The sequence below is a fragment of the Myotis myotis genome, unplaced genomic scaffold (genome assembly GCF_014108235.1).
Source record: "Myotis myotis isolate mMyoMyo1 unplaced genomic scaffold, mMyoMyo1.p scaffold_m19_p_3, whole genome shotgun sequence".
Taxonomy (NCBI): Eukaryota; Metazoa; Chordata; class Mammalia; order Chiroptera; family Vespertilionidae; genus Myotis; species Myotis myotis.
Genome location: NW_023416335.1, coordinates 183,709,228 through 183,736,389, shown reverse-complemented (window position 1 = coordinate 183,736,389; position 27,162 = coordinate 183,709,228). Strand labels below are relative to the sequence as shown.

At 40.4% G+C, this 27,162-nt stretch overlaps 1 protein-coding gene across 20 annotated transcripts in view; it reads left to right on the top strand.

Annotated features, from left to right (window-relative positions):
- The window catches only part of PLEKHA5 (pleckstrin homology domain containing A5), a 214,046-nt gene that overhangs the window by 99,148 nt on the left and 87,736 nt on the right, over positions 1–27,162 (top strand). For 18 of the 20 annotated variants that reach the window (XR_004965794.1, XR_004965795.1, XM_036297408.1 and 15 more), the window contains 2 exons: positions 25,656–25,739; positions 26,931–27,051. Coding sequence is in view for 18 of the 20 variants with exons in the window: in XM_036297408.1 (XP_036153301.1) it covers positions 25,656–25,739; positions 26,931–27,051 (205 nt within the window). In the remaining 2 variants the exon portion in view is untranslated. Of the gene's footprint in view, positions 1–834; positions 1,775–11,885; positions 12,018–25,655; positions 25,740–26,930; positions 27,052–27,162 lie in introns of those variants that run through there. The other 2 variants (XM_036297410.1, XM_036297425.1) reach the window with 2 other exon arrangements.

The window sequence follows — 27,162 nt, the reverse complement described above, 5'->3', positions numbered from 1 at the left end:
TCATTTGGGAAAGGAACCTTAATTTTGTAAATTAAATACATTTTGTCATGTAACATTGGGGAAGTTTAAGGTGTACTTATATAATTGGTTTTGGTGGTTATGAAAGGGAGGAGGCATTTAAAAATGGGGACAGTAGAAACACTTTTATTTCTGGTTGGGTCAAACACCCTATAAAATAGCAGTAAATACATACTCTTGCTAAAGGTTTTTCTTCTCAAAATAATTCACACAAGGAGAAAGTGAGAAAAGCTCTTTGATTTTTTACCCTTGGTTGAATGCTTCTTTCACATCGACTCCTTGAATGCAGTTATAATTCCTATTGAAAATAGAGAAGATAATTCCCTTTAAATTGTTATTAGCCACATCTCCAAATAAAATGGCCAATACCACTTGAGAAAACGTCTCAGTTAACTAGCTTGCACTCTGTATCATTAAGCTTGACTGAGGTATGAAAATGAACATGGATATTTGCCAAAGCCCTGATAGTGGGCAGCTGTGTCCTTTACATGGCTCCTATTTTAAATAGTACAACCCTAAAGCCAAAATGTGGTCAGAATTTATAATGAGCATGTTAAAAGCTCTGTGGTACACTGTTTCTATGTATGTACCTTAATTTCTTTCATCATTTCTCCATAATTTGGTGACATTTGGGTTGTTCAGTTTTATGTGCTGCTTTTAAAGGGAGAAAATGCCAAAGACTCAAGTAGTTTGCTATTGGTTCCACTTTTGTTGAGTTAGATGGTGTCAATTTATTCTCTAGTAAGTTTTGTAAATCTGAACACACACACACCAAAAAACCATACTGCCCTGATTAAAAATGTCTTTACTCAACAGTAAGAAAACAAACAACCCAATTAAAATGATGAGCAAAAGATTTAACCAGACACCTCACCAAAGAAAATATACAGATGGCTGATAAGCATAAAAAGATGCTCAGCATATTTATCATTGGGAAACTACAAATTAACTTAACAATGAAATACCGCTACACACATTGGAATGGCTAAAATCCAAACAACTGGCCATACCGTTTGCTGGCAATATTGTGGAGCAACAAGAACCCACACTCATTGCTGGTGGGAATACAAAATTGATAGGTCACTTGGCAGTCTCTTAAAAAGCTAAGCCTAGTTTTACCGTACCATCCTGCAATCAGGATCCTTGGTATGTACTCAAATGAGTTGACAACTTACGTCCACACAGAAACTTGCACATGAATATTTGTAGCAGCTTGATTCACAATGGCCAGAACTAGAAGCAGCCAAGAAGCTATCCTTTACTAGGTGGCTGGATAAACAAACTGTGGCACATCCATATAATGGAATATTATTCAGCAGGAAATAGAAATGGCCAAGCCACTAAGAAATACAGGTGGGTATTGAATGCACATTTCTGAAGGAAAGAAGCCAGTCTAAAAAGTCTGCCTTGTGTAGGATTCCCACAGACATTCTGCAATAGCAAACTATAAAAACAGTAAAAGGCTCAGAGGATTGGGGGGAGGGAAGAAGGGTTGAACAGTGAAGCACAGGGGACTTTTGGGTGGTGAAACTGTTCTGTGTGCTGCTGTATTTGTGGTTACTTGACACTACGTATTTGTCAAAACCCAATGAACTTTACAACAAAAGGAGTGAAACCCCTTTGCAAATGTAAAAAATCATTTAGGGCCCGGCCAGTGTGGCTCAGTGGTTGAGCATTAACCCATGAACCAAGAGGTCACTGGTTCAATGCCCAGTCAGAGCACATGCCTGGATTTCGGGCTTGATCCCAGTAGGGGGCGTGCAGAGATGGTGTTTCTCTCTCATGGATGTTTCTATCTATTCCTCTCTCTCTTTCTAAAAATCAGTAAAAATATATTTTAAATAAATAAATAAAATAAAAAATCATTTAGGAAATCGAGGGATCCCAGGATGGAATTCAGACTGTGACAAAAGACTCTTCTACAGATTTATGGCACAACCTTACGTGAAGACATGGGCAACAAGGTGCTGACCTAAGTAACTTTGGAACAAAGCTAAACTCAGTCTAAAGACATTGCACATAAACACTTGAATTAAAAAGCAAATAACCTCTGAGAAACTGTCACAGCCGAGGAGAGTCCTAGCCTAATTTTGATTCCTGCCTCTGAGATGTTGCTGAGGGCCTTCACCCCGCAAGCACTGGTAAACGTGTGCTTGCTTTTTTTCCCTCTGGGGTTTTATTCTACGCTATTGACACACTGTGCTTCTGACAAATGAGTACACAGGTAATACAAATGACACCACAACCGCCACCTGGTGGACAGCGATCATAAAATGCGATGCGATGTCAGAAGCCTCCCAGTTTCAGAGCTGTTCAAGTTGGTTTAATAGATGCTTCTGAGCCCTGACTGGTTTGGCTCAGTGGATAGAGTGTCGGCCTGCGGACTGGGGGGTCCCAGGTTCAATTCCGGTCGGGGGCATGTACCTTGGTTGCGGTCACGTCCCCAGTAGGGGGTGTGCAGGAGGCAGCTGATCGATGTTTCTAACTCTCTATCCCTCTCCCTTCCTCTATGTAAAATAAATAAATAAATAAATAAATAAATAAATAAATAAAATAAAAAATAAGAATAAATAAAAGGTGCTTCTGAGAAGGAATGAAACAGGACACACTCCAAGCCTGTTCGTATAATTGTTCTGACTGGGAGATGGCGTGCTACTACTTTTGTACACCAACCACTCATCTGAGAGTCAGTTTGCAGCCATAATTGTTTACTTTGTTAGATTTAAAAGTCGCTTTTTTTAAATGTAAGATTTAATTTGGCATGTTTCAAAGCATGGTACCCATGTCACTGGTCGTATGAAATGGTTTTTAGTTATGTTGGAAGCTGAGATAAGCCAGTTTGGGCCTTCGCCTTTGTGACCCATATTTTCCTTCCACACAGTTTTGCTACCAGATAGCACGAAAGCGAGTCCAAGACTGAACTCTGCCGCACACACACTCTATTAGTAAGTGGGTACAGGAACAGTCACTTAACCTATTTCTGTAAGAATAGTAAAGTCCCTCCTGCTTTGTGTCTTTTTTCGCCATCCTAGTAAGCACCTTACATGAAATATTCTGACGGGACGATCAGCTTGCATAATCGGTTCAGGCAGCAGAAGCCTCACTGAGAGGAACAAAGAACCAAATGAAATTCTATTCCGAGCCTCTATTCCAAAGGTGTTTGGCTGCTGGGGTAGCCACGGTTTTGTCTTCTTTTTATGCAAGGACCTTCTAGCCATCCACATACTTTGAATCCCCCTCATTTCAACATAAAAAAATATATATTTCCAACGTCCTTGAAGCTAATGAGCCTGTGACACAGTTTAGTGATGTTCAAAGTGCTTGTGTGATGGTCTTAGGTGCCTTGAGCGGGGATAGCTGATAGGGAATTTAATATTAATATATTAAATTATCTCGCTCCACTCTTTATAGTGAAGAATTTTAACGTTAATGACAGTGTAACATAGTGGTATATGAATAAAATTTTCTCATTTTAATGTTCATTATGTTAGAAAAATGTAGCTAGTAGATAAAAACTGCGATTTTATAAAGAATTTGTTGCAGATAAACTTAAATGCTATTCAGTTTTAGAGAGTTTTATATAATTTTCCTAAATAAATAGTACTGACATGGAATTATAGGCAGTTTACCTCAGTGGCGGTTTCCACTTAAAGCATTTTCAGGAATTATCAACCAGTGTTCTAATACAGTAAAGTTAACATGGTTATACTTCAAAAGAGTATGACTTCAAATACATATGTACATTTTAAAAGAATTCATGTCATTAACTAATGAAATATCTATGCTTCATATTTTATAAATGTATTAGAATCTGTCAGAAATGGAGTTATCTCTCTTTTAGCCCCAGTGTTGTAACAGTTTTAGAACAATAAGTGACAGACACCCATGAAAAAGGTTTTGCATTCCCTTTTTAAAATATATATATATTTTTTTAATTTTTTTATTTCAGAGGGGAAGGGAGAGGGAAAGAGAGAGAAACATCATTGATGAGAGAATCATCGATGGGCTGCCTCCTATATACCTCCCACACGGGATCAAGCCCGCAACCCAGGCATGTGCCCTGACAGGGAATCGAACCATGACCTCCTGGTTCATAGGTCAATGCTCAACCGCTGAGCCATGTCAGCTGGGCTTCATTCCCTTTCTTCCACACTCTGAAGTGCCTCGCAGTACCTGACTTTGCCTGTACTACTGATTCCAGTATATTTCCCTAAAGGTGAGGATCTCAATATCTAAATACTCAGGGGCCCCAGAACTGCTTGCGCCTGTCTGCTCCATCTTTGCAGCGACACAATGCTGCCCGAGCCCCAGCCAGCTTCCATACCACAGGGGAGAATGTACAACTCCTTTCATTACTTTGCTCGGGGCAGAGATTCTGGGACATTGCAAGAACTGGGTTACCACATCTAAAAATTTGCAAACAAGTAAAATTTCTAGACAAAGATAGAGTTTTAATTATGGGGTTTTAATATAAAATTTAACGCAAAATTAAATTGAATACAAAATTGCACGCATTAGTTGTTCCTTTTCCCTTGTTACCTTATACTATACTAGGGGCCTGGCGCACAAATTCGTGCATCTTGAAAGGAACTGTGGGCCACGAGGCTGTGGTGGGCACAGGGGTGGGTCTCGGCCCATCCTCTGCGCCTTCGCCCAGCACCTCCTGCCGCAGCCCCTGGTTCCCTGTCTGCCGGCAGCCATCCCCTGCCACCACTGCTTTCACGCACCGATGGTGTCGGCCCCACTCGCACCTGCTGACAGTGTGAAGCAATTGGGCTGGCACCAGCAGTGGGTGCGAGCAGGGCCAGTGACGTCAGCAGGTGCTAGTGGCAGCTGCTGCCCTGATCGCCCCTCAGGAGCAGGGGGCAGGTGGAGAAGCCCTCAGGGGCAATTTGGGCTGGCAGTCGCCGCTCACACCTGCTGACGGCACTGAGTGATCGGGGCTGGCGCCAGCAGCAGGAACAAACACCTGGTGGGGCAGTGGTTCACAGGAGCAAAGAATTTTCAGTAACCACCAGAGGCTCGCCGCAATGACAGCAACCAGCGCCCTGCCTTGGTCTGGTGCCCCCACCCACCTGCTCCACCATCCCACTGCAGCTGATGCCCGCCATGTTCCGCTGCCTGCTGCCAATGCCTGCCATATTCCCTGTGTGCTTCCTAGCGACTGGTTGTTTGGTTGTTCCACCATTTGCATATTAGGCTTTTATATATATACTAGAGGCCCAGCACACGAAATTGCGCAAGACCCAGACCCCCTGCGCCGCGGGACCTTAGACTTCCTCCGTGAACCCATCGGTGCACCTCCTGGTGAGTCTGGTCATTGGTCATTACGGCGTTACAGCGTTATGGCCACGGGCCTTTTATAATATAGACTAGAGGCCCAGTGCACAAATTTTTGTGCACTCGGGGGAAAGGGGGGGGTCCCTCAGCTTGGCCTGTGCCCTCTCGCAGTCTGGGACCCCTCGGGAGATAACGACCTGCTGGCTTAGGCCCGCTCCCGGGTGGCAGAGGGCAGGCCCAATCCCTAGGTGCAGCCCCTGGACGGGCTCAGAGCAGGGCCGATTGGGGAGTTGGGGCACCGCCCCCTGTCATGCACAGAGCAAGGCAGATCGGGAGGTTGCGATGCCACCCCCAGTCACGCTCAGGGTAGGGCCGATTGGGGGGTTGGGGCACCGCCCCCTGTCACACTCAAGGCAGGGTCGATGGGGAGGTTGCGGCGCCACCCCCTGTCACGCACAGAGCAGGGCCAATCTGGGGGTTGGGGCGCTGCCCCCTGTCACACACAGAGCAGGGCGGATCAGGGGGTTGGGACGCCACCACTCTCACACTCAGGGCAGGGCCGATGGGGAGGTTATGGCTCTACCCCATCACACACAGAGCAGGGCCTGTGGGAGGGGTGGAGGTTGTGGCACCGCCCTCTATCACCCACAGAGCAGGGCCGATCAGGGGGTTGGGGCACCGCCACTCTCACACTCAGGGCAGGGCTGATGGAGAGGTTATGGCTCTACCCTGTCACACACACAGCAGGGCCCGTGGGGGGGGGGGGGACAGGGTTGGGGCGCCACACCCTGTCACACACAGAGCAGGGCCGATCAGGGGGTTGGGGCGCCGCACCCTATCACACACAGAGCCGCAGGGTGATCAGAGGTTGGGGAGCTCTCCCGTATCAGGCACAGAGCAGGGCTGATCAGGAGGTTGGGGCGCCTTCCCCTGTCACGAACAGAGCAGGGCGGATAGGGAGGTTGTGGCCCCACCCCCTGTCACAGAGCCGCAGGGTGATCAGGGGGTTTGGGCGCTGTCCCCTGTCACGCTGATCCCGGTGCCAGGAGGCATATTACCCTTTTACTATAGAGGATAGAGGCCTGGTGCATGGGTGGGGCTGGCTGGTTTGCCCTGAAGGGTGTCCTGGATCAGGGTGGGGGTCCCCACTGGGGTTGCCTGGCCAGCCTGGGTGAGGGGATGATGGCTGTTTGCAGCTGGTCACACACCCTTCAGAGTGGGGGTCCCCACTGGGGTGCCTGGCCAGTCTGGGTGAGGGGCTGAGGGCTGTTTTCAGGCTGGCAGGTGACGGAAGCTCCCAACCGCTCCTTTTTTTCTTTTTTCTTTTTTAATTCTGGGCCAGCTTTAGCTCTGAGGCTCCAGCTCTTAGGCCTCCACTGCTGAAAGTAGGTAATCGAAACAATGTATAACTCCAGCTCTGACTCCATCTCTGAGATCCCAGCTCGCTGAAAGCTGGTTTCTGGGGTTTTGTTTATCTTCTATATTTGTTAAAATGTTTCAAACTGCAGGCTCAGAGGCCTGCAAGGCAGGCGGGGAACGTTGGTTTCCTCCGTCACTGAAGCAAGCAAGCCTCATGTTAGTTTCAAGCTGCCTGGCTGCCGGCTGCCATCTTGGCTGGCAGTTAATTTGCATATCTCCCTGATTAGCCAATGGGAAGGGTAGCGGTCATACGCCAATTACCATGTTTCTCTTTTATTAGATTAGATTACATATGTGTCCTTATCCCCACATTACCCCCCATCCCCCCCGACTCATGCCCTCACCCCCCTGTTGTCTGTGTCCATTGGTTAGGCCTATATGCTTGCATGTAAGTCCTTTGGTTGATCTCTCCCCCTTACCCCCACCCTCCCCTGCCTTCCCTCTGAGGTTCGACAGTCTGTACTAGTATTTTTCTGATCTGACAGAATTTTACCCAGTGACCTAGGAAATAAAAGTCAGTAATCCACTGATGCAGCAGTTGAGTGCTTCATATTATACGGCACTGTTAGACACTGTATGGAAGAGATTGGTAGGAGATCTATTTCTTAACCATTAAAAGAACTTCTACTTTGGGTATTAGTGAGGAATAAATTACCACCAAAATAATGGAGACAAATTATTGGGTACTAGGTTGAGTCATTTGGACTGCAGCCCGTTATGCAAAGTGAACACTGGGGAGCCAGGTCACCTAAGTCAAGGTCAAGGATGGTATTGTCAAGTAACCTAAGAGTAAGAACGGAAAAATGGTAGTTGTCACAACTGGTTCTCAGTCCTAGTCACAGATATATCTAGGGATGCACTGAAACATTATTTTTGGCGACTACTTTGGACGCCCTCCCTGGACTTCTCTTTCTGTGGCTTTTTAGTGAAGTATGATTCCTGCCTTTTAGCATGGAGATACATGAAAAGAGAATAATGATAAATTGAGATTTAGGGTCACTGCCAATGTAAAGAGGTTTATTAGCTCCGGCAAAGGTGGAGCATCCATCCATGTCTGCCTCCCCTTCATTTCCTAAAATGTGATTTGGGCAGAGCTGAGAAGGCTAAACTATCCATTGCTGGCATTTGGGGAAAGCAGGGAAGAATTTTTTAAGGCACTTGTGAGAATTGCCCTGTTGGTATGCATTTTTTTTTCTTAAATTAATAATTTCTCTGTTAATTGGACACCTTTTATAGGTGTAAATTTTAGATTGCATCTTAAATTTGTACTTGTACCGCTACTGCTGTCTCTAACTGAAATTTCTTGAAATAGTCAGGTCAGCTGTCATTTACTTTGCTAATAAGCATTTTCCAGATTTCCCCCAGGCATTTTGCCTCTTCCTCTTCTGTGCTGCACAAATCGGGTTATGTTATAATGATCTGTTTACAGCTCTCTCTTCCCTAATAAACTGTCAGTTCCAGGCTGTTATGGCCTTGAGAGGAGGGACCTTATCTGATTCCCCCTTTCATGCTCATTGCCTGACCGCTCTGTGTTCAGTGGGTGGGTGAGGAAGGGGCCTGTGCCTCCCAGGTCCTAGAGAAATAGTGCAGGATGCTGGTAACTTCATAAACCAGACACTTGGGCAACTTGTTAGTCCTCAGTATCTCTGGTAGTCTCTTATAGTCTCTTGACAGATCTCTGCTGCTTCATTATTATTGTTTTTCTCCTGACAGCAATATGCAGAACCACCTTACCACTGTGTGATTCTGCAAACATACTATGCTGCAATTATATTACAGAAATGTCTGCTTTTCCATGAGATAATTACACAGCATGTGAAACAATGAATACACCCAAACCAGATCTGCAAGAATAATAACTTTCCTTGTGGTGAAAGCAGTTGAAGGCTATTACATAACAGAGGTCAAATTGATTTGGGGGTGTGGATAATAAGCTTCCTACATTTTAACCATCATATATTCTTTTTGTAGGTTGTTAGGTCATTTGAAAGGGGCACTGTTCTATGCTTTTAGAACTGTGGAAAGGTTGTTTTGTTCTGTTGATGTTTTCAAGAGTGGGTTTTGTTTTTTTAGTGAGAGACGTTTAAACTGAACACAGCTGAGACTAGCCAAACCTTCACTTTGGGGAAAGATCATGAATCACTACTTTTCTAAAACATATGCAAACCCTTCTGATTATAGCAAACCGTGTTGGCTTGCCCGTCTATATTTCAAACTACATGATGAAACAATTTCGTTTTTTCAGCTTGAGGTGCTATTTTAAATCTTTGTTACAGCAGTATCATATGAAAGGAGTGTTTTAACACTGGTTAAATTAGTTGCATGGCAGATTTAGTTGTGAGACAACTCACTTTGAGGTATCTGAACATTTTTACATGATTAGTACCGTAATCATTTTGGGTGAAGGGCATTAAATGCGGAAGAAATGTAGTTGGCTATTAAATATGAGTTAACATTTAATTAAACACATATGGTGGGCACTGTCCCAATTGCTTACATGGTTTTTCTCATATAATTCTCACCAAAATCCCATGAGGATTAAGTTATCTTTATTTCTCATAAGGAAAGTGAGTCATGGAGAGACTACGCGACTTGCCTGTGGTAAGGGGACTATTGAGAAGAGCTGGGCTTGAACTTAGGTCATCAGACTAGAAGCTTTATCCTTGTGACCATGAAGCTGGACTGCCTCCTGTGAGAACAGATATATGGAGAAAGGCTCAACCTCACTTGCAATTAAAACACATAAACACAACTAGAATTATGTGATGGCATACATTTTCTATTAGATTCGCAAAGAAAGATAATGATCAATGCCTAGTATGTGGGGAAATGGGAATCAAATCTATTGAGATACAAATATAACTTGTGACCTCTTTTTAGAGGACAAAGCATTTAAATGTGGAAAACACACACATGCTTTGACCTGTTAATCCCACTTCTAAGAATTATCTTACACAGCTAAACACACAAAGCACAGGTATGTCTGGACAGTTATATACATGTAGTATTGTTCATATTAACAAAAAATTTAAAATTAAAGGTGTGGCGGTAAACAGGTTTAGATTGTTGTGATTGGCAGTGATCATAAAAGGAAAAGTTAGGCCCTAGCTGGTTTGGCTCAGTGGATAGAGCGTCAGCCTGTGGACTGAAGGGTCCCAGGTTCGATTCTGGTCAAGGGCACATACCTCGGTTGCAGGCTTGATTTCCGGCCCCAGTTGGGGTGGGTAGGAGGCAACCAATCAATGTGTCTCTCCCCCTTCCACTCTATAAAAATCAATGGAAAAATTTCCTCAGATGAGGTTAACAATAAAAATCCTATCTAATAAAAGAGAAACATACAAACTGACCATACTTCCAACACGCTTCCCATTGGCTAATCAGGGTGATATGCAAATTAACTGCCAACCAAGATGGCGGCCGGCAGCCAGGCAGCTGAAGCTAACAGGAGGCTTGCTTGCTCCAGTGATGGAGGGAGCCAAGGTTCCCCACCTGCCGCTGCCAGCCTCTGAGCTGCACTCTAAGCAACTATGTTGCAATTATAGAAGCCAAACAAACCCAGATACCTGCTTTCAGCAGCCGAGGTCTCAGAGCTGGAGCCAAGCCTCAGAGCTAAAGCCGGCTCTCAGTTCCAGTGACAGCCATAGAAGGTAAATAAATCCCAGAATAAAAAAAAAGAAAGAATAAAAGGAGAGGTTGGGAGCTTCAGTCACCCATCAGCCTGAAAACAGCCCTCAGCCCCTCACCCAGACTGGCCAGGCACCTCAGTGGGGACCCCCACCCTGAAGGGGATGTGACCAGCTGCAAACAGCCATCATCCCCTCATCCAGGCTGGCCAGGCTCCCAAGCGGGACCCCCACCCTGATCCGGGACACCCTTCAGGGCAAACCAGCCAGCCCCACCCGTGCACCAGGCCTCTATCCTATATAGTAAAAAGGTAATATGCTAACAGCAGAAGGACTGGGAATGACTGGTCACTATGGCACACACTGACCACCAGGGGGCAGACACTCAATGCAGGAGCTGCCCTCTGGTGGTCAGGGCGCTCTCACATGGGAGGAGCTCTGCTCAGCCACAAGCCAGGCTGATGGCTGCCAGTACAACAGTGGTGGTGGGAGCCTCTCCTGCCTCCTCAGCAGCGCTAAGGATATTCGACTGCAGTTTAGGCCTGTTCCCCGCTGGCAAGTGGACATCCCCCCGGGCTGCCAGAGGGATGTCTGATTGCCATCTTAGGCCCAATTCCCCGGGGAGCGGGCCTAAACCAGCAGGTGGTCATCCCCTGAGGGGTCTCAGACTGTGAGAGGGCACAGGCCAGGCTGAGGGACCACTTTTTCCCCCCCTAGTGCACAAATTTTTGTGCACCGGGCCTCTAGTAATAATAATAAAAGGAAAAGTTAGGAACATAATTACTGACATGGAAAACTATTCATGACATTGTTGAATGAAAAAAGTAGGTTGTAAAACAACATATGTGGTTTGATTTTCCTATGTTGAATATATATATGATTATATATACAAACTATAGTCTAAAAGAATGTGCACCAGTGCTAACAGCTGTTATCTTTACTGCTAGACAGTATAACTTAGTGATCAAAGATATGGCTGGTGGAGAGCCTTATTAGTAGAATTTTTGAAATAAGTATACAGTGGGGCCTTGACTTATGAGTTTAATTTGTTCTGAGACCGAGCTCGTTAAGGAGCTCGTTAACTCAAATTACTCTATCAACTCAATGCAAAAAATTGGCTGAGAGACAGCTGGTATCTCAAAAAACTCGTTAGTCGGGACACTCATAAGTCAAGGCCCCTCTGTGTATCAGTTTTGGAAACAATAACAACATATTTTTAAAGGAGTCCTTTAAGTTGGTATGTTTACAGTTTTAATAGGAAATACACATTTTTTTGAACTCAGGTTAAAGTTTCTCACTGAATGTTTTCTTCAAGAGCTCTTTGCAGACCTGGATGCTGATAGTTCCCCTCTGCTGTCTGCCAACTGTAAGGGAATTGAAGTTGCATTTTTCTGTTAGGGCTGGAAAGCATGCATTATCACATCAAATTCTTCTTGACGAAGCTGCCTTAATTTGCGGCTGCAGTGACATGTGAGGGTGTGACGTCAGTCTGGTGTCAGCCTCGCAAAGTGGCAGGCCTGCCTGACAGCCACAGTGCGTTTCCCAAGTGCTTAGTCCCCCCAGTGCTCGTTTGGGAGAAGCTCAAAGACAAAAGAGCTGAGTCTGTCTTTTTTATTCCAGTAGCCTTTTTGTCTGTAGTTGGATGTCTGTTTACGAATGTGAGTTTGATGAAGGCTGGTGAGTAGTTCTTGTTACTTTTATATATAAATAGCTAATGGCTAAGTGAGCAGCAGTCCTCTTTTTTCTCAGCTAATGATCCTGTGGCAAATAATCTTTGCAGCCCCAGTGCCAGGCACAGTGCCTCCTGCAAAGGGTTTGCATTTTATAAATGTTTCTAGAACTGAAGTATTACATTGGTGTAGAAATGTAATGCGTGATTAAGTTTTCAAATGACTTGGGCATTTTAAGATGTAATCTTCTTAGTCTCTCCTTACCTTTAAACTACATAAATGCATGGTAGTTGCAAATTGCTTTAAAGCCTAAAAATTTTCATTTAAAAATTTTAATTTATCCTGTTTCTTTTTTAACTTGTTGATTTTTTTATTTTCATAAAGAGAACCTTATGTGAATGATTCTCAGGTTCCTATGGAGATGCTAATAATATCATTATATCATGCTTTCATTTAAAAGTGTATTAACATTAGTCTAAACTAATTAACATTTTGTTGAAGCTGCTGATATTTATTTGATTCTTTAATTATTTGGGCTGTTTCAGTAAGGTGATTCAAAATAGGAATCCTCATTAACCTAAAATTTAAGAGCAATATAATGACAGGAGATTATTACAGATAATATTTTGGCATTTAAAGAAATTAAGGAAGTTATTATTACTATTGATTGTAAAGACTGGGTAACATTCCTTTAAAGATTTATTTCTTAACAATATTCAGTCATGTCTCTTTGAATTGCACTATTGTAAATTTATTTAGTTGTTTTTTAAAGCATTCGTTTAACAAGTTAGGTTATTGAGTAAGATTTTTTCATGTAGCTGTTTGCTCATTACTTTTTTTCTCCATTTTGAGTGGATGAATGATATTATTTTAATTTCATACTATTTATATGGTCCAAACTGAAGCCTTTAAAGTTTTTTACATTTTGCCATTTTAGATTCAGTAGCAGCCTTGTGATTTCAAGGTCCTTTAGAGGAAATTTCAAACAAAGTTTTCTCTTAAAGAACAGGCACTTTTGCTTTTTAAGTCTAGTTGAGGAAAAAACAATAGGAAATCCTTAATAAATATATTAAATATTTTCAGATCAGTTTTCTGAAGCAATTAAAGAATAAGATTTGTTAGACATATTTTGTATATGAATAAGATGGTTAGGTGTTGAAAATGATCTAAATCCGCGTTTTATATGTGAATGTGCAAAAATAGCACATTTGAGGAATTTGGCAGTTACTGCCTCCTATTATGATTCTTAGTACATTATACTATTTCTATATTTAGAAGCATAAGAAATAGAGAAGTAGGGTTTCAAGTACATTTTATTTGATTCGACGGCCTTAATTCAAGATCCACATTTTTTTCCCTTAGGTTGCAGAATTTTCAGCTCCCAGCTGAAAATTGTGCCCAAAGCTAGAATATTTAAGTATATGGAGAACTCATGCATATTTTTATTCCCTTTAAAAATTTATCTTGAATCCACTTAAAATATTTTATCATGGTTTTAAAATAGCTTATATTTTAAACTCAGTAAGTTATATAGTAATGATGAGTTGGAATACATCACTGAACATTTTAAACAAGGATGTTTTTGAGACATTATGGCATCAGAAGTCACTGGCCTAAAAACCAGTAAAGTTCAAGTGAGGAGAAGCTACTTAAAACTTTTTTGTATGGACAGGAAATTAAATCTGGCAAAACAAACCAAAACAAACAAAAAACAAGGGGATGAGCTGAGCTGCAGGGGGAATAACCTGAAATTGACGTAAAGGTTTTACTCAGGACTAAGGCAGTCGAGGATAAAGTGCTTGTCTGTTTTCTGATGAATAAAGTATGCTTTGAGGAACCCTTCCCACCAACCCTGAAGCCGGATGGGAAAGTATAATTGTGCTATTTATTCTTTAAGTTTGGAATTTAGGTTAATAAATTCAGATGAAGTAGTGTTCTTTAAGCTGCATATAGTCTTGAACTGTATTTTTGTTTCCTAGTGGTGGACAGCACAAAACCTTGTGTATATTAGCTGCTTAGTAAATATTTGAGCATAAATAAATGAATTGATGAAGCAAATAAAATGAATGAGGAGAATATCTTGATCTTTGTATTATACGGATTCATCTTCACTGTGCTGGTGAAAACCTCTTAGTTACCTAACCAAGTAATAGCACGCCATGGCCTCGTCCTCGGCGAGGCAATGTGTCTCTGGGGTACAATACTGCCTCCACAGTGTACTGCCGTGGACATTGGATTTCATTGCTGGCTCTGCTCGCTGTGTCTTTGCTATAGAAACTGGGTCTGCCCTGCTATTCTGGGTCAGAGTTCTGTCTCACTCTGCCTTTTCTGTAAGTGAGGAATTTCTCAGTGCTTGGGGATAATTATTTGCTGACTAAACTGAGCCTTAACTAAGTGCCGTGTGCGTCACATAAGTACATTAGCATTAGGACCTTTTCAGAGTTAAAAAAAATTTTATATCATTTTTATATCATTTTGAAATTGAAATGACAGGAGTGGAGCAAATGCATTGATTCAAAACTTACATTACAAACTTTGTATACGTAAGTCTGTTGTTACTCAAAGCCTAGCACTCAGGTGGATAACAATTATGATACTACATTTTGTTCGTAACTAGCATGGTGTTAACTGAATTTTTCTTATGTTACTTCCAAAAATTATTTAAAATCTATTATCAAGTGTTTAGTTTTTTAGATTCTAAATGTGTATGTAGATTTTGTTTAAGAAGGTGGTGGGTTTGTTTTTTGTTGTGTTTTTTTTTTTTTCATGAGATTTAGAAATTATAAATAACCAAAAACTAAAACAGATAAATTTGTACATGAGCCTCATATTTTGACATTTTTATTTTCTATCTGTATTGTTTGTAGTCTGCAATAATGCTTTCAGCTTTGGACTTGCAACATCACCTCAAATTGATATTTTCCCACTGGGAAAAGCAATATTTTCAGTTTCTGTTGGGTGCTTTTATAAAACCCATGCTTTACATTTGTGGTTATTTGTACTTAAATTTTTTGTACCTATAATCAGGGAAATGAGGAGTACCATTGGTAAATATGTTGTGATAATTTTGTCTGAGCAGCAAAGAGTGGAAGATGATTGAGAAGCCGTAGAGAACAGGAAGATAGAAAAGAGATAGTGGATTTAAAATGGAATTAGAATCAGGAAAGGTTTCATTGCCGTACTTCAGATAGACGTAGACGTGGGGTGATGCTTGGCAGTGACATGGGAGGAGGAGAGGAGAGGCACAGCAAGGGAGGCTCATGTTCGCGGTCCGTGGAAGAGGGGAAGGGCCTCTAAGGAAAGCTTGGCGTTTTGTTTTGTTTTACCACTGAGCAGAAAATGGGAGAAAATGTAGGGCAGAACCAAAAAGTCTTGTTGGCTGCGATGAGGGTCAGGGAAGGGGCAGCATTTGAAAGGTGAGGATCCGAAAAGGATGCCGCTCAGGCCTTGGACAACGTTGTCGATGCTGTGAGCCCAGTGTACCCATGTGTAAAGTGAAGATAGGAATGCCTCAAAGGGTCTGTATGAGGGTTGATTGTCAAGTTTCAAGTACAGTGTGTGACACAACTGAGGGTGTGAGCAGCACGGGGAGTGATGCCCAAGTGGTAATTATTAAGGTGATGATTTTAGAATTGAATGCTGGGAGGGAGGCTCCATCAGTGAGGTGCTCCCACCTGAGTTTCCCTCAGGAAATCTGAGATGATCCATTTTCTAAATGATGAGAGGAGAGAGGGTAGAAGATAATGGGTTAAGATCTTAAGGAGAATTTGTAGATGGTGGATAAATGAATCACTGAGGTTTGGGCAGGATGTCTGGAAGCAGTTAATTCTAAGTTAAAGGCAAGTGGCATTTAGAACTAAATGTGGGGAAAGGACATATGCACTTTTCATGTTTTGCAAAAAAAAAAAAAAAAATTACAATCTTGTAGATTTCTAACTTGGTGGTTGCTTCTTCACATAACCAAGGCTCAAGAATTCAGTTTCTCAAAAAAAAAAAAAAAAGGCAGGGCGCTCTTAGTGTTTTTCTTTTGTTCTTAAAACATTGCCTTTAATTGTCGGCACAACTTTTCATGCTATCATATTTTCAGTTTAAAAATAACTTGCAAGAATGGTCATTGTGGTCGTCAGATTTCAGCATAACAGTTTTCTCCTTTTTATTAAAAAATGAAAATAGTTATCTGTATAAAACATTAATGAATTTTACATTTAACGGTATTATTAAAAGTTGCTTGGTCCAACTGGTGTGGCTCAGTGGTTGAGTGTTGACCTATGAACCAAGAGGTCACAGTTCAATTTCCAGTCAGGGCACCTGCCCGGGTTGCGGGCTCCGTCTCCAGTGTGGGGCTTGTAGGAGGCAGCTGATCAATGATTCTCTCTCATCATTTATGTTTCTCTCTCTCTCTCTCTCTCTCTCTCTCTCTCTCTCTCTCTCTCTCCCCCCCCCCCTTTCTTTTTAAAAGTCAATACAAACATTTTTTTTAGAGTTACTTGGACTACCATAAAGCCAGTTGATCTAATAAATGAGATAACTGATTTAATAACTAAGTCACTGCTACAAATAAGGCTTTTTGTGTTGTTGGTTTTTGTTGTTGTTGTTTTTTACCTAATTTGAGACTGTTTGAGTCTCAAAGTGATAAGGCTTTATGATTTCAATTGATAAAAGCTATTCAACTTTAAAACAAGCTGGAGAGTATAATTGACTGAGAGTATAATAAAACCAAGTCTAAACTGAGAATATACAATACTTTTTTTGGTTTGAGTGTAAGGGTACTGAAATCAAGAGTTGTAACTACACATGTGAACTGTTGGCTCTATAATTTTCTACCTAAATTTGAGAAATACAATAGCTTCCATAGTGCCACATCTCTTTTGCCTTGTTCCAACCTGACAACATTGTGGATATGGCTGCTTTTATGGGTTGGGTCCTTGTAGAAGTCCAAGTCATGATGCTGGCCTCATTCCCAGGGTTGCCAGAAGAATTGCCAAACCACTGTGATACCCTATGTTTCTTTTACTAAATTAAGTCCTCTTTCTTTCTCATGAGAAATACGTGATTCAGAGCAAAGCATGCAAATGGTTTGCATTTGAGTTTAATAAGAGGCAACCACAATTTCTTCTGTGGGACAGACAGAGTTTGTAAAATGCATATTTTTTTATGCATAGTGGATAAATTTTCAACCTCATTGCTATGGTTGCACATACAAAACACTACCTAATAAAGCTTGCTTTGTCTAACATACCACTCAGAAGAATTATATTGGTTCTTATTGACAATACATTAATAGCAATTTCAATATTTATTTCTTAAATTAGAAAAGAGAATGAATTTTGTAGCAAAACAGTAACTGAAGTTACCCCTAACATAAAGGTGTTTTTAATACACACACGCACACGCACGCACACACACACGCACAAATACAAGTACTCTCACAGGAGAGAACTGCTAAGAAGTTGCCAGGACATAGTTATTGATTGGCCAAAATATTTTTTTAAGACATTTTCTGAGAGTGGAAATAAAACCTCAAGAGTTCTTGGACTTTCTGTAAAATCGCCCTTTTTACCTTTCCAAAGCTTCTCAAAGGAAAAAATTTATAAACCCATTTTTTTTTCTTTTAAAGAATGGCGAAATCTAGTTTTGAATATTCTAGTGTAAGTGTTTTCTTGGAACATATGTGCGTTGCCCTCTCTATGAAAAATGAAGTGTTTCCTTTGCAATGAGCCTGTCCCTTCCCAACTTTTTCTTGCTGGTATAATAGAAACTTATTTTATTCACACTCCTCTAGGAGGGCAGCAGGCAAAGTTGAGACTCTTGATTGACGTAAGTTCACTTACCATTGATTTGATTAGGCATAGACTCATACATCTGGCTAGTGACATTCTAGGAAAAGATGGCCAGGGAGATTTGGGGAAAGTTTTTTGAAAATGTATATGTAAAGAGAAACTTTTCATTTCGCTCTCGGACCTTGTGGTCTGCCCATGATATTTTAGACCGAAGCAGCCAGTTTGCGACAACTGTGAGGGTGCCTGGCTAAATAAGACAGGCCAATCAGTGCTACTATATGACATGCTTATAAATAATCATATCTCCTTGAAGTCGTAATGTTGTTATTTTTTAAATCAGGCTTAGCTCCTTTCTCTACTTGTTTCAAAGAATATGATATGTACTAATCAGTATAGCATTGCTCTCATTTTTTCATTGTAATTTTCTGATCTAGTACTCGGTACCATATTTATTTTTGCAAAAATTATATATATCTTAATGTTTTAAAAAACTTCTTATAGGGTATATTACCTATATGATTTATGGTTTCTTGCACTGAATAAAGGTTGCATAGTTTTTGGCCTATTGTTGGATAGCAGGAGTTTTTAAACCACATATTATAAGTCAGCCCATTGTTAATTGTATTGAATACTTTCATTTTTTTCCCTAGAGTAGTTTGAAAGAGCACTTAAGAATGAAATAGTTACTTAAGTATCACTGACTTTTATCATTTTACTAGAAATTTAAAATACCATATATTATTGAGTAAGTGCTTTTTCCTCTCATCCTTTTATTGGGGTTTATATTTGAAATGTGCATTGTGTGCATTTTATGCACCTATTGGGGGTGGGGTCTTTCCTTTCTATAGAGATGTCATTGTCATTCTCCTCTATAAGCCTTCTGCTGAGGGAAGGCTGGATGTGGACTAAACAATAACAAAAGGTTGTCTCACTCCAATGACCCTGGAAGGGACACAAATACTGGCCTCCCCTAGCTTCAGAGCGCTGCCATGCAATTTATTTATTATATAAAAGCACCTGCTACTAGAATTGCAGTAACTTGCTATTTCCATAAATAGGTTATAGTAACTCTGTAGTTGATCAGCTTTCCCTTTTTATGTAGGCTACCAGAAAGCTCAGAACTGCTTCAAAGTAGCACAGCTTAGCTTTGCTTTTCGTAGTTACCTACGTGATTTACTGTTTGATTCACACACATACACAATTTGAAAAGCCATTGGGTAGACTAATGAACTTCTCTCACTGATAAACATGTCCTTTTTAATTTGTTGTGTATGCAACTTGATAGAAATATATATACCGGTTTATACGCAACTGATTTATTCATCTTCAGATCCTTTAAAACCAAATTATTATTGAATGAAATACTTCCATAGAGGCTTTAAATAAGCAGGTTCTTCCTTTGATCTTCTAGTTATAGCAAATGATTAAATGTCTGGGAGTAAATAGTGAAGAGGGCATGATGCCAAAGAGCAAGCAATTCGTGTTGCTGTTTGTCAATTTCTTGATGTCTTTTCTAAAACTGGCATTGATTTCATCCTTTCACCAGTATTGAAAAAAATCCACATTATTAACTGGTACACCTGGTATCTGGGCCTTTGCTGCAGCATGATCCTCAGACTGAGCTAGTGAATATGACCTATTTCCTTCAGACCTGAACTCCTTGAAAGAGCTGAGTCCTTTTTTTTTTTAAGTGTTGTCACTATTTAAGAACCTGCTCACATACTGCCTTTGCTAGCATAAAAACATGATCCCTCCGGAGCTTTTATATGGGAACTAGAGGCCCGGTGCACAAATTCGTGCACAGGTGGGGTCCCTCGGCGTGGCCTGCGGGGACTGGGCTGAAACCAGCAGTCCAGCGCCGCCTGCCACTCCCGCTCATCCCAGCCATGCTGCGCCTTCCCAGTTGTGACATTCAGAACTATTGCCAGATATTTCCAAACGCCCAGTCAGTCCTGATCGGGAGAGGCTTGCGCTGCCGCAGCAGCACTTGCCAGCTATGAGCCCTGTGTCTGGTGCCCGTCCCGAGGGGGATAATGGGGGATAAAAAGCGACCGGCCCTCTGGGCGGGATGGTGGGATGCCCTTGCCGGCCCAGGATCCAGATCCAGATCCAGCCCGCTGATGTTCACACGGGTAGTCGGGAGCCACCTGGCAGCCGCTTTTATATCATTTCTTCCTTGCGGAGCGTCTAGGGAGGGGATGCGGCCATTTTGCCCGAGTGATCGTGCAGGCAACGCAGGTCTGTCGGTGCCTGGCCCATTCTCCAGAGATTGGACATGCAGGACTACTGAGGGAATGAGTGGCTGCCGCTGGGCTGGTGGGCTGCCAGGACAGGTCAGTCAGTTGAGTGGTGCTCCCACTGTGGGAGCACACTGACCACCAGGGGGCAGCTCCAGCATTGAGCGTCTGCCCCCTGGTGGTCAGCGTGCGTTATTGCAGCCGGTCGACCAGTTGTTCTGTTATTCGATTACTTAGGCTTTTGTATATATGGATTACTTTTCTTTATCCTTTTGACATATTAGGGGCAGGTATTTTTACCAGAAGCGTGAAAACCAAGAGAGACCGCATCTGTATTCTTTTCCTGTATATAATGAGTAGAGTGGAATAGCATGGGTTTTAAACAATTACTTGGGCAAGCGCTATTTAAACTGCTTTAAACAGTTAACGAGCAGTAATCCAATGACAACGACATAAGATGATTGTTCTGTAGTTGATAATAAAAGTAAATAATGATCGAAGACTTGTGTTCCAGGGCACGTTTATACCGTTCACTCTAAATCCTCATGAATATCTGCACTAGAAAGTGGGGGCAAGGAATTTTGTTTGTTTTGTTCACTCCTATCTCCAGTACGTAGGGCAGTTCTGAAAATCTTAACAGTAGCTAGGATACAGGTTGTTGGTTATTAAATTGAGGAAAGTGAGGTATAGAGAGATAAAGTAACTTGCCTAAGATCACCACATAGCTAGTAAGTGGAAGTGCCAGGATCTGACTCCAGAACCTGTACTCTCAACTGCCATTATTTCCTGCAGCCTCTGTTGTCTCTAGAGAAATAGTGCAGGTGGCTTACTCATTACAGTTCATCATCAGAAGGCTGTGAAAGCCTGGTGCAGGGTTTTCCAGCATCAGCCCTAGTTCGACCTGGCTACTACTCTCATGTCGAAAACTTCCCTGTTCATTGTAAGGTGGTTAGCAGCTCCCTGGCTTCTACCCATTATACCAGTAGTAACTTCCCAGTTGTGACATTCGGCACTATTGCCAGATATTTCCAAGTGTCTCCTGAGAGATGAAATCACTCCTAGTTGGGAACTACGGATCTAAACCTATGTATTAAAATTTCACGGGCAGACAGATGTCTGGAAGGAAAAGTCGCTGAACACCTAGGGTTATATTTAGAAAAGTTTGGACTTCTTGGTGTGCCACAGTGAGTTCAGAGACAAGATGGGAATTAGTTTGTTCTGTGACCGTATGTTTTATATCGTGACCTGAGTTTCATACCTTCTTTGTAAGTACATATTCCTCTGGAAACACAAATTTATGTAAAGCCGTATCTTCCAGTGTTTCCTTTTCATTTATGAAGCGTAAAAATCCCTGGCAAGGATTTTAAATCTGACACCTTGTCTAGCAAAGCCTCAAATGTATTTTCTAATAGCATAGAGAGGTATGTTACTTCTTAGCATAGTAGCACAGTCAGTTTTGCAATAACACAACACATGTGTCCCTAAAAATCACCCCACTGTACAAAATTGGGCAATGAAAAGCATGGGACTCCGGTTAAAAATGGGTTTCAGAGCATACCACTCAAAAAGTTCATTAGTCACACATATAAATAAACACAGGAACCTAATAAAAGTGGTTGCACCGTTTCACACACGTTAAATGGATAGGAAATACAAAAATACTGCCATTACACTTTGCCTTGAAAAAGACCTGCAGTTTGCTTGTGGACATGGACATGACCAGGGCCTCAGCTTGTGAGTTATTGGGAAGTGTTGGAAGTAGGGAAGTATGGAATTAAACAGAAAGTGGTATCCCGTGTGGATGAGTGTGCTTCATAAAACAGGCAGTGACCTCAAGTTGCTGGAAATGGTTGAAGTTGTGCAGCTGTGTGATGTGTGTGCACCCATGTGGCTGGGATTCTGTTGGGTGCAGTTTTCTGCATTCTCCCGGAGTTGCCCACAGACAGGTTCATGCACAAACAAATAAGGAATTTATGTGATGCTCAGATTGTTCCCTAGTAGACGAATCACACTGGGACACACTGCTGCACAAGTATTAGGGTGAAACTGATGGCACTCCTGATCTGAATTTTGAGGCCCTTCAAAAACAGCCTACCACAACCAAACTTGTGACTACAAAAAGAATGGCAAGTTTAGGCTGATGGAAAACATATGCTTTGTAAATAACAGAGGGGACAAACTTTGGTTGAATTGAGGAAAGGCCGGGAATCATTCATTGTGTTCCCTGCCGGCCCTCATGGTCCTGAGCAGGCAGCCACTCCTCCTTTGTGCAGGGACAGTGGTCATGACTGGGTACTTACCAGTAATAGTGGGCCAGCCAACTCTCTTAGGGCCCTGTGGCTATACATATTAAAGAGGTAGCGTATTAGGTGTTAAAAAAAATTTATACATTAACAGGTGCCTTTTTAAAATACTTTTTATTGATATTTTTACAGAGAGGAAGGGAGAGGGATAGAGAGAAACATCGATGAGAGAGAAACATTGATCAGCTTTCTCCTGCACACCCCCTACTGGAGATGTGCCCACAACCGAGGTACATGCCCTTGACCGAAATTGAACCCGGGACCCTTCGGTCTTCAGGCCGACACTCTACCCACTGAGCCAAACCGGTCAGGGCTAACAGGTGCCCTTTTTTAGGGGGCGGGAGGGTGAAGATTTTTTTCCGCAGACTCACTTGGATTTTATTTACATTGATTTTTTTTTATTGGCTGTCAGTATTTAACTCATTTTTTAGTTTCTGTGAATGATTTAGAAATTATGTTTATACTTTGGTATTGTGAGTAAAAATGCAACGTACTATAGAAACAAAGTGTAAATGCCATTATAATAAGAAGGAATGGTTTTCAAATTTTAAAATATTTTTAATTAAATTTTGATAAAATTAGAAAATACTACTCTGGCTTTTCTGTTTACTCTGGTTTTTCTATTTAGTAAGTATGTTTTACAGGAGATGGCAATTTGTTTATTCTAATTGCCTGTAAAATCTTGTTCTTCTGATTTTGAATTTTATAGAAACCTCTAGTAATCTTGACTAACTATTACTAAAAATATATCATTGTACAAATTTTTGGGATTTAACATTTTAGAAAATGCACCACATTTGTGTGTGTGTGTGTGTGTGTGTGTGTGTGTGTGTTCGTTTTAATTAGTAACCAAGAGCCAGATTTTAGGAATATTGTATAAGTCAGAACAAATGAGTAAACATTTCAGAAAACTTCTTTGTTTACTATGTTTTAGCAATTAGGTAAATATATTAGGAAAGATTATTTTGTTTATTAAAAACAATAAAAGACCTCAGAGTGTTCTTAGAGATTTTATATGAATTATGTTAATTTAATACAAGAACATTAAGTAGTAGAAGAAGAATGTAAAAATTTTCATATTTGATGTTGGTTTTAGTCACTGGTCTTTTAACTAAGATGGAATATTAAGATTTTTATTTAATTTTACTTTAAGATGAGATGATAAAAATGTCAATTTAATTGAAATAGTGCCCACTTTTAGGGAAGAGACTGTTTGGGCTCCGTTTTACTCGTTCTTTATTTAGATTTCTTCATTGTCCTACACCTTGTCTAATGGTTACTTAAATCTATTTAGTGTTCAGGAAGTCATTGTAGTCTCTTAGCCCAGTAATTACTGCAGAGCCATATTGTTATGATTTAGAGCCTCTAGAATATTAGGATGAGAGTCTACTGTATCCCTCCCAGGTAATATGACATAGCATGGGGAAATGATGCAATATGTGGGGGGGCGGGGGTGGTGTTTGTTTTCTTTGTACAGTATTGGTTTTCCATAAAAAGAATTTTCATATTTCTGTTCTAACACTGAGCCAACTCTAGCTCTTTAGTGCCCATTCCCAAGAAGAAGCTTTAAGGAAAAAATAGCTATTCTCCATTTTTCATTATTAGAGAATCTAATTTCTGTCACAGGTTACTTTTCCCTCTTCTTTCCATAATGTTTTATACTGTTTAAATATCAGAATTTACATATTTTGACACATTCATAATGGTCATCACATTTGAGTACTTCGGTATTTTCCAATTATCTCCAGAGGCTATACTTTCTTTGTTTTTCTGTTACCAATTTATTGCTTATTACATAAATTTATTTCCACTATGGTACTTTTTTTAAATCAATAGGTAAGAGAGGCACTTGCTTATTTTTTATGTAATAAAAATACCACTCAAATAAATATCTAAAACCCACTAAATCTTAACACTTACTGGGTATGTTTGTATAAAGACAAACCACCACAAAAAAAATAAAACTGATATAGTAACATGCGCTTAGTAGACCAATTCACTGAAGAAATAATAGAAACTCATTATAGTCTACCAATCATTCTACTATGGCAACAGTCAATGTGTAATTTTTAAAAAACTGTATCTGTACTTTTTCTTCTATATGGTTTTAGTTTTATTTAATGTCTGGAGTTTCAAATACTGAGTTACCAGTAAAATATTAATGGCAGTTAGGATTTGGAAAAGGAACTTAAGTATCTAAAGTTTGCCAGAAAGTTTGTGGCTTGTGGTTGTAGAGTTCCCAAAATTCAGCGCACATGTAATAATCTTTGAAGATTTAAAAGCAGTATTCAATATAACATTTTGAAAATTTTCTTCGTAATGAAAGTAAATCTTCTAAGTTAAAACATACCAATGTTAGGTTGTTTTATGGATAAAACTCAATGGAAAAAATGAAAATTTTAACATGATGATATGTCTTCTATGTCAGTGTATATTGCATATTACTTTGGGCATCTAATATCTTTGGCTTAGCTAGGTAAATAGTTGGGGATATTTTCTACTCTCATTTCAAGAAGATAGTAGAAGACCTAATCTTATCACTCAACCTTGAAAGAACAGTATTTCTTATGCAAAGGTCTTACTCTCCAAAAAATATAGTCGTTCTTTAATTCACTTGATCTTAGCCAAAAGGGTAGTAGTGATGTCATCCCTTTAATTCAAAGCAAACTTTTTTTCAGCACAGATAACAAGTAGATTTTTTCTTTGTTTCTGTTTTCACGTTTTATTTGGGGTTTTTATTTTCTCCTTCAGATTCCACCTTTCTATAGCATATTTTCCTCAAGTATCACAAAAAGCAATCCCATTACATTATTTATATAGCAATTCTTTTGTAAAACAAAAACACCATAAGTTACTGCTCTTCAAATGGTACTGTCTATTTGTTAATGTGCTGGTGCCCTTATAGTAGTACTGTTAATTTTTCCCCAAAATGTGAATTTTAGCATTACGTGCTTAAATTGAGACACAAAGTAATGGAGGTGGGTAGATACTAGTACTTACTTTTGTGGCCTACCTATCAAATGTAACATGCAGTGACCGTGGAAACAAGTCAACTTTATTTATAAAATAGTGGGAAGAAAGAATTGAGGTCAGACTGGAGGGTTGAGCTTATCTGCATTGTAAAACTAAGTAGCATTTACATGTGTACACACAGTGGATAGTAAAAAAGGCATATTTCAACAGCTATGGGTTTGAATTTCATCTTTTATTCACTGACTTCAATGTTTTAATATAGAAGTGGTTATTTTGCTATAAGAATATTAGAAAAATGTTTGTGATAACGAAAGTACATACATACATTTTCTCTGTTTCTCTTTTCTTTCAGCCATAATGAAAGGAAAGTGACCTGTAAACACCCAGTCACAGGACAACCATCACAGGACAATTGTATTTTTGTAGTGAATGAACAGTAAGTAAAGAGTTCCGTGGAATGCCTCTGTTCAAAATGGCATTAGCATTGAGATTGCTGTTACCCATATTTTACTTAATGCAGTACAATTTAACAGTTTTCTTATCTGGATATGTGCAGTCAAGTATAATAACAGAATGACATCTGTTTATTATATGTGGTATAGAAACATTACCAAAAATGTTTTTATAAGGAATGAAATTTCAAAAGATGTTTTTCCAGTCGTTCAAAAAGAGGTATTTCAAGAGCTCAAGGTGTAAGGTCAGAAACTGTAAACTTGGTCAGACTGTTAAACTGATTTGAGCTCAGTTTTCTCATCATTAAATCAGAGATTGTGGTAATTACCATTTCTCAGGATTTTTATAAGCATCAAATGAAACATGTGTGGAAATATCTTATACTAGAAATCTATTCACAAATGTTAGTTATTGATATCGCTGTTATTGTTTTCAATATTAAACAGCTAATCTTGTAACTAAATTTTTAAATTTACTCTTAGATGACCAATAGGGTATCTAATAATGCTTATAAAAATAAACATATTTACTTGCGTGGTGATTAGGAGAAGTATTATATGTAAAGTAGTTCTGACTCTAGGCAGCGGTTCTCAAACTGTGGGTCGCGAACAATGAAAATACATCCTGCATATCAGATATTTACATTACGATTCATAACAGTAGCAAAATTACAGTTATGAAGTAGCAATGAAAATAATTTTATGGTTGGGGGTCACCACAACATGAGGAACTGTATTAAAGGGTCGCGGCATTAGGAAGGTTGAGAACCACTGCCTAGAGCTTATTAAGTTCTACTTAAGTATCCACCTTTTTGTTTTCTTTTTATATTGATTGGTCTAGTTTGACCAGTCAATATATTTTATTGATTTTTTACAGAGAGGAAGGGAGAGGGATAGAGAGTCAGAAACATCAATGAGAGAGAAACATCGAACAGCTGCCTCCTGCACACTCTCTACTGGGGATGTGCCGGCAACCAAGGTACATGCCCTTGACCGGAATCGAACCTGGGACCCTTGAGTCCGCAGGCTGACGCTCTATCCACTGAGCCAAACCGGTTAGGGCTATCCACCTTTTTTGAGAAAGTAGGACTCCAGCATTGTTAACTCTAGGTAAGCTTTGTTGTAAAGCAGTTTAAATACTCAGCAAGCTCTAGCATTCTGACATATATTTTCAGGACTGTTCCAGCTATGACATCTGAAGACAAGAAGGAACGATCTATAAGTATGACAAACGAAGCTTCTAACTATAACATGACTTCAGATTACGCAGTATATCCAATGAGCCCTGTAGGCAGAGTAAGTTATTTTGCTTACTGTTAATTATTGATAGCTGGTATAATTGGTAGTCAGTATCTTACTATGACTCTCAGTAGATTTTATAATTACAGAATAATCATTTCATTTTTA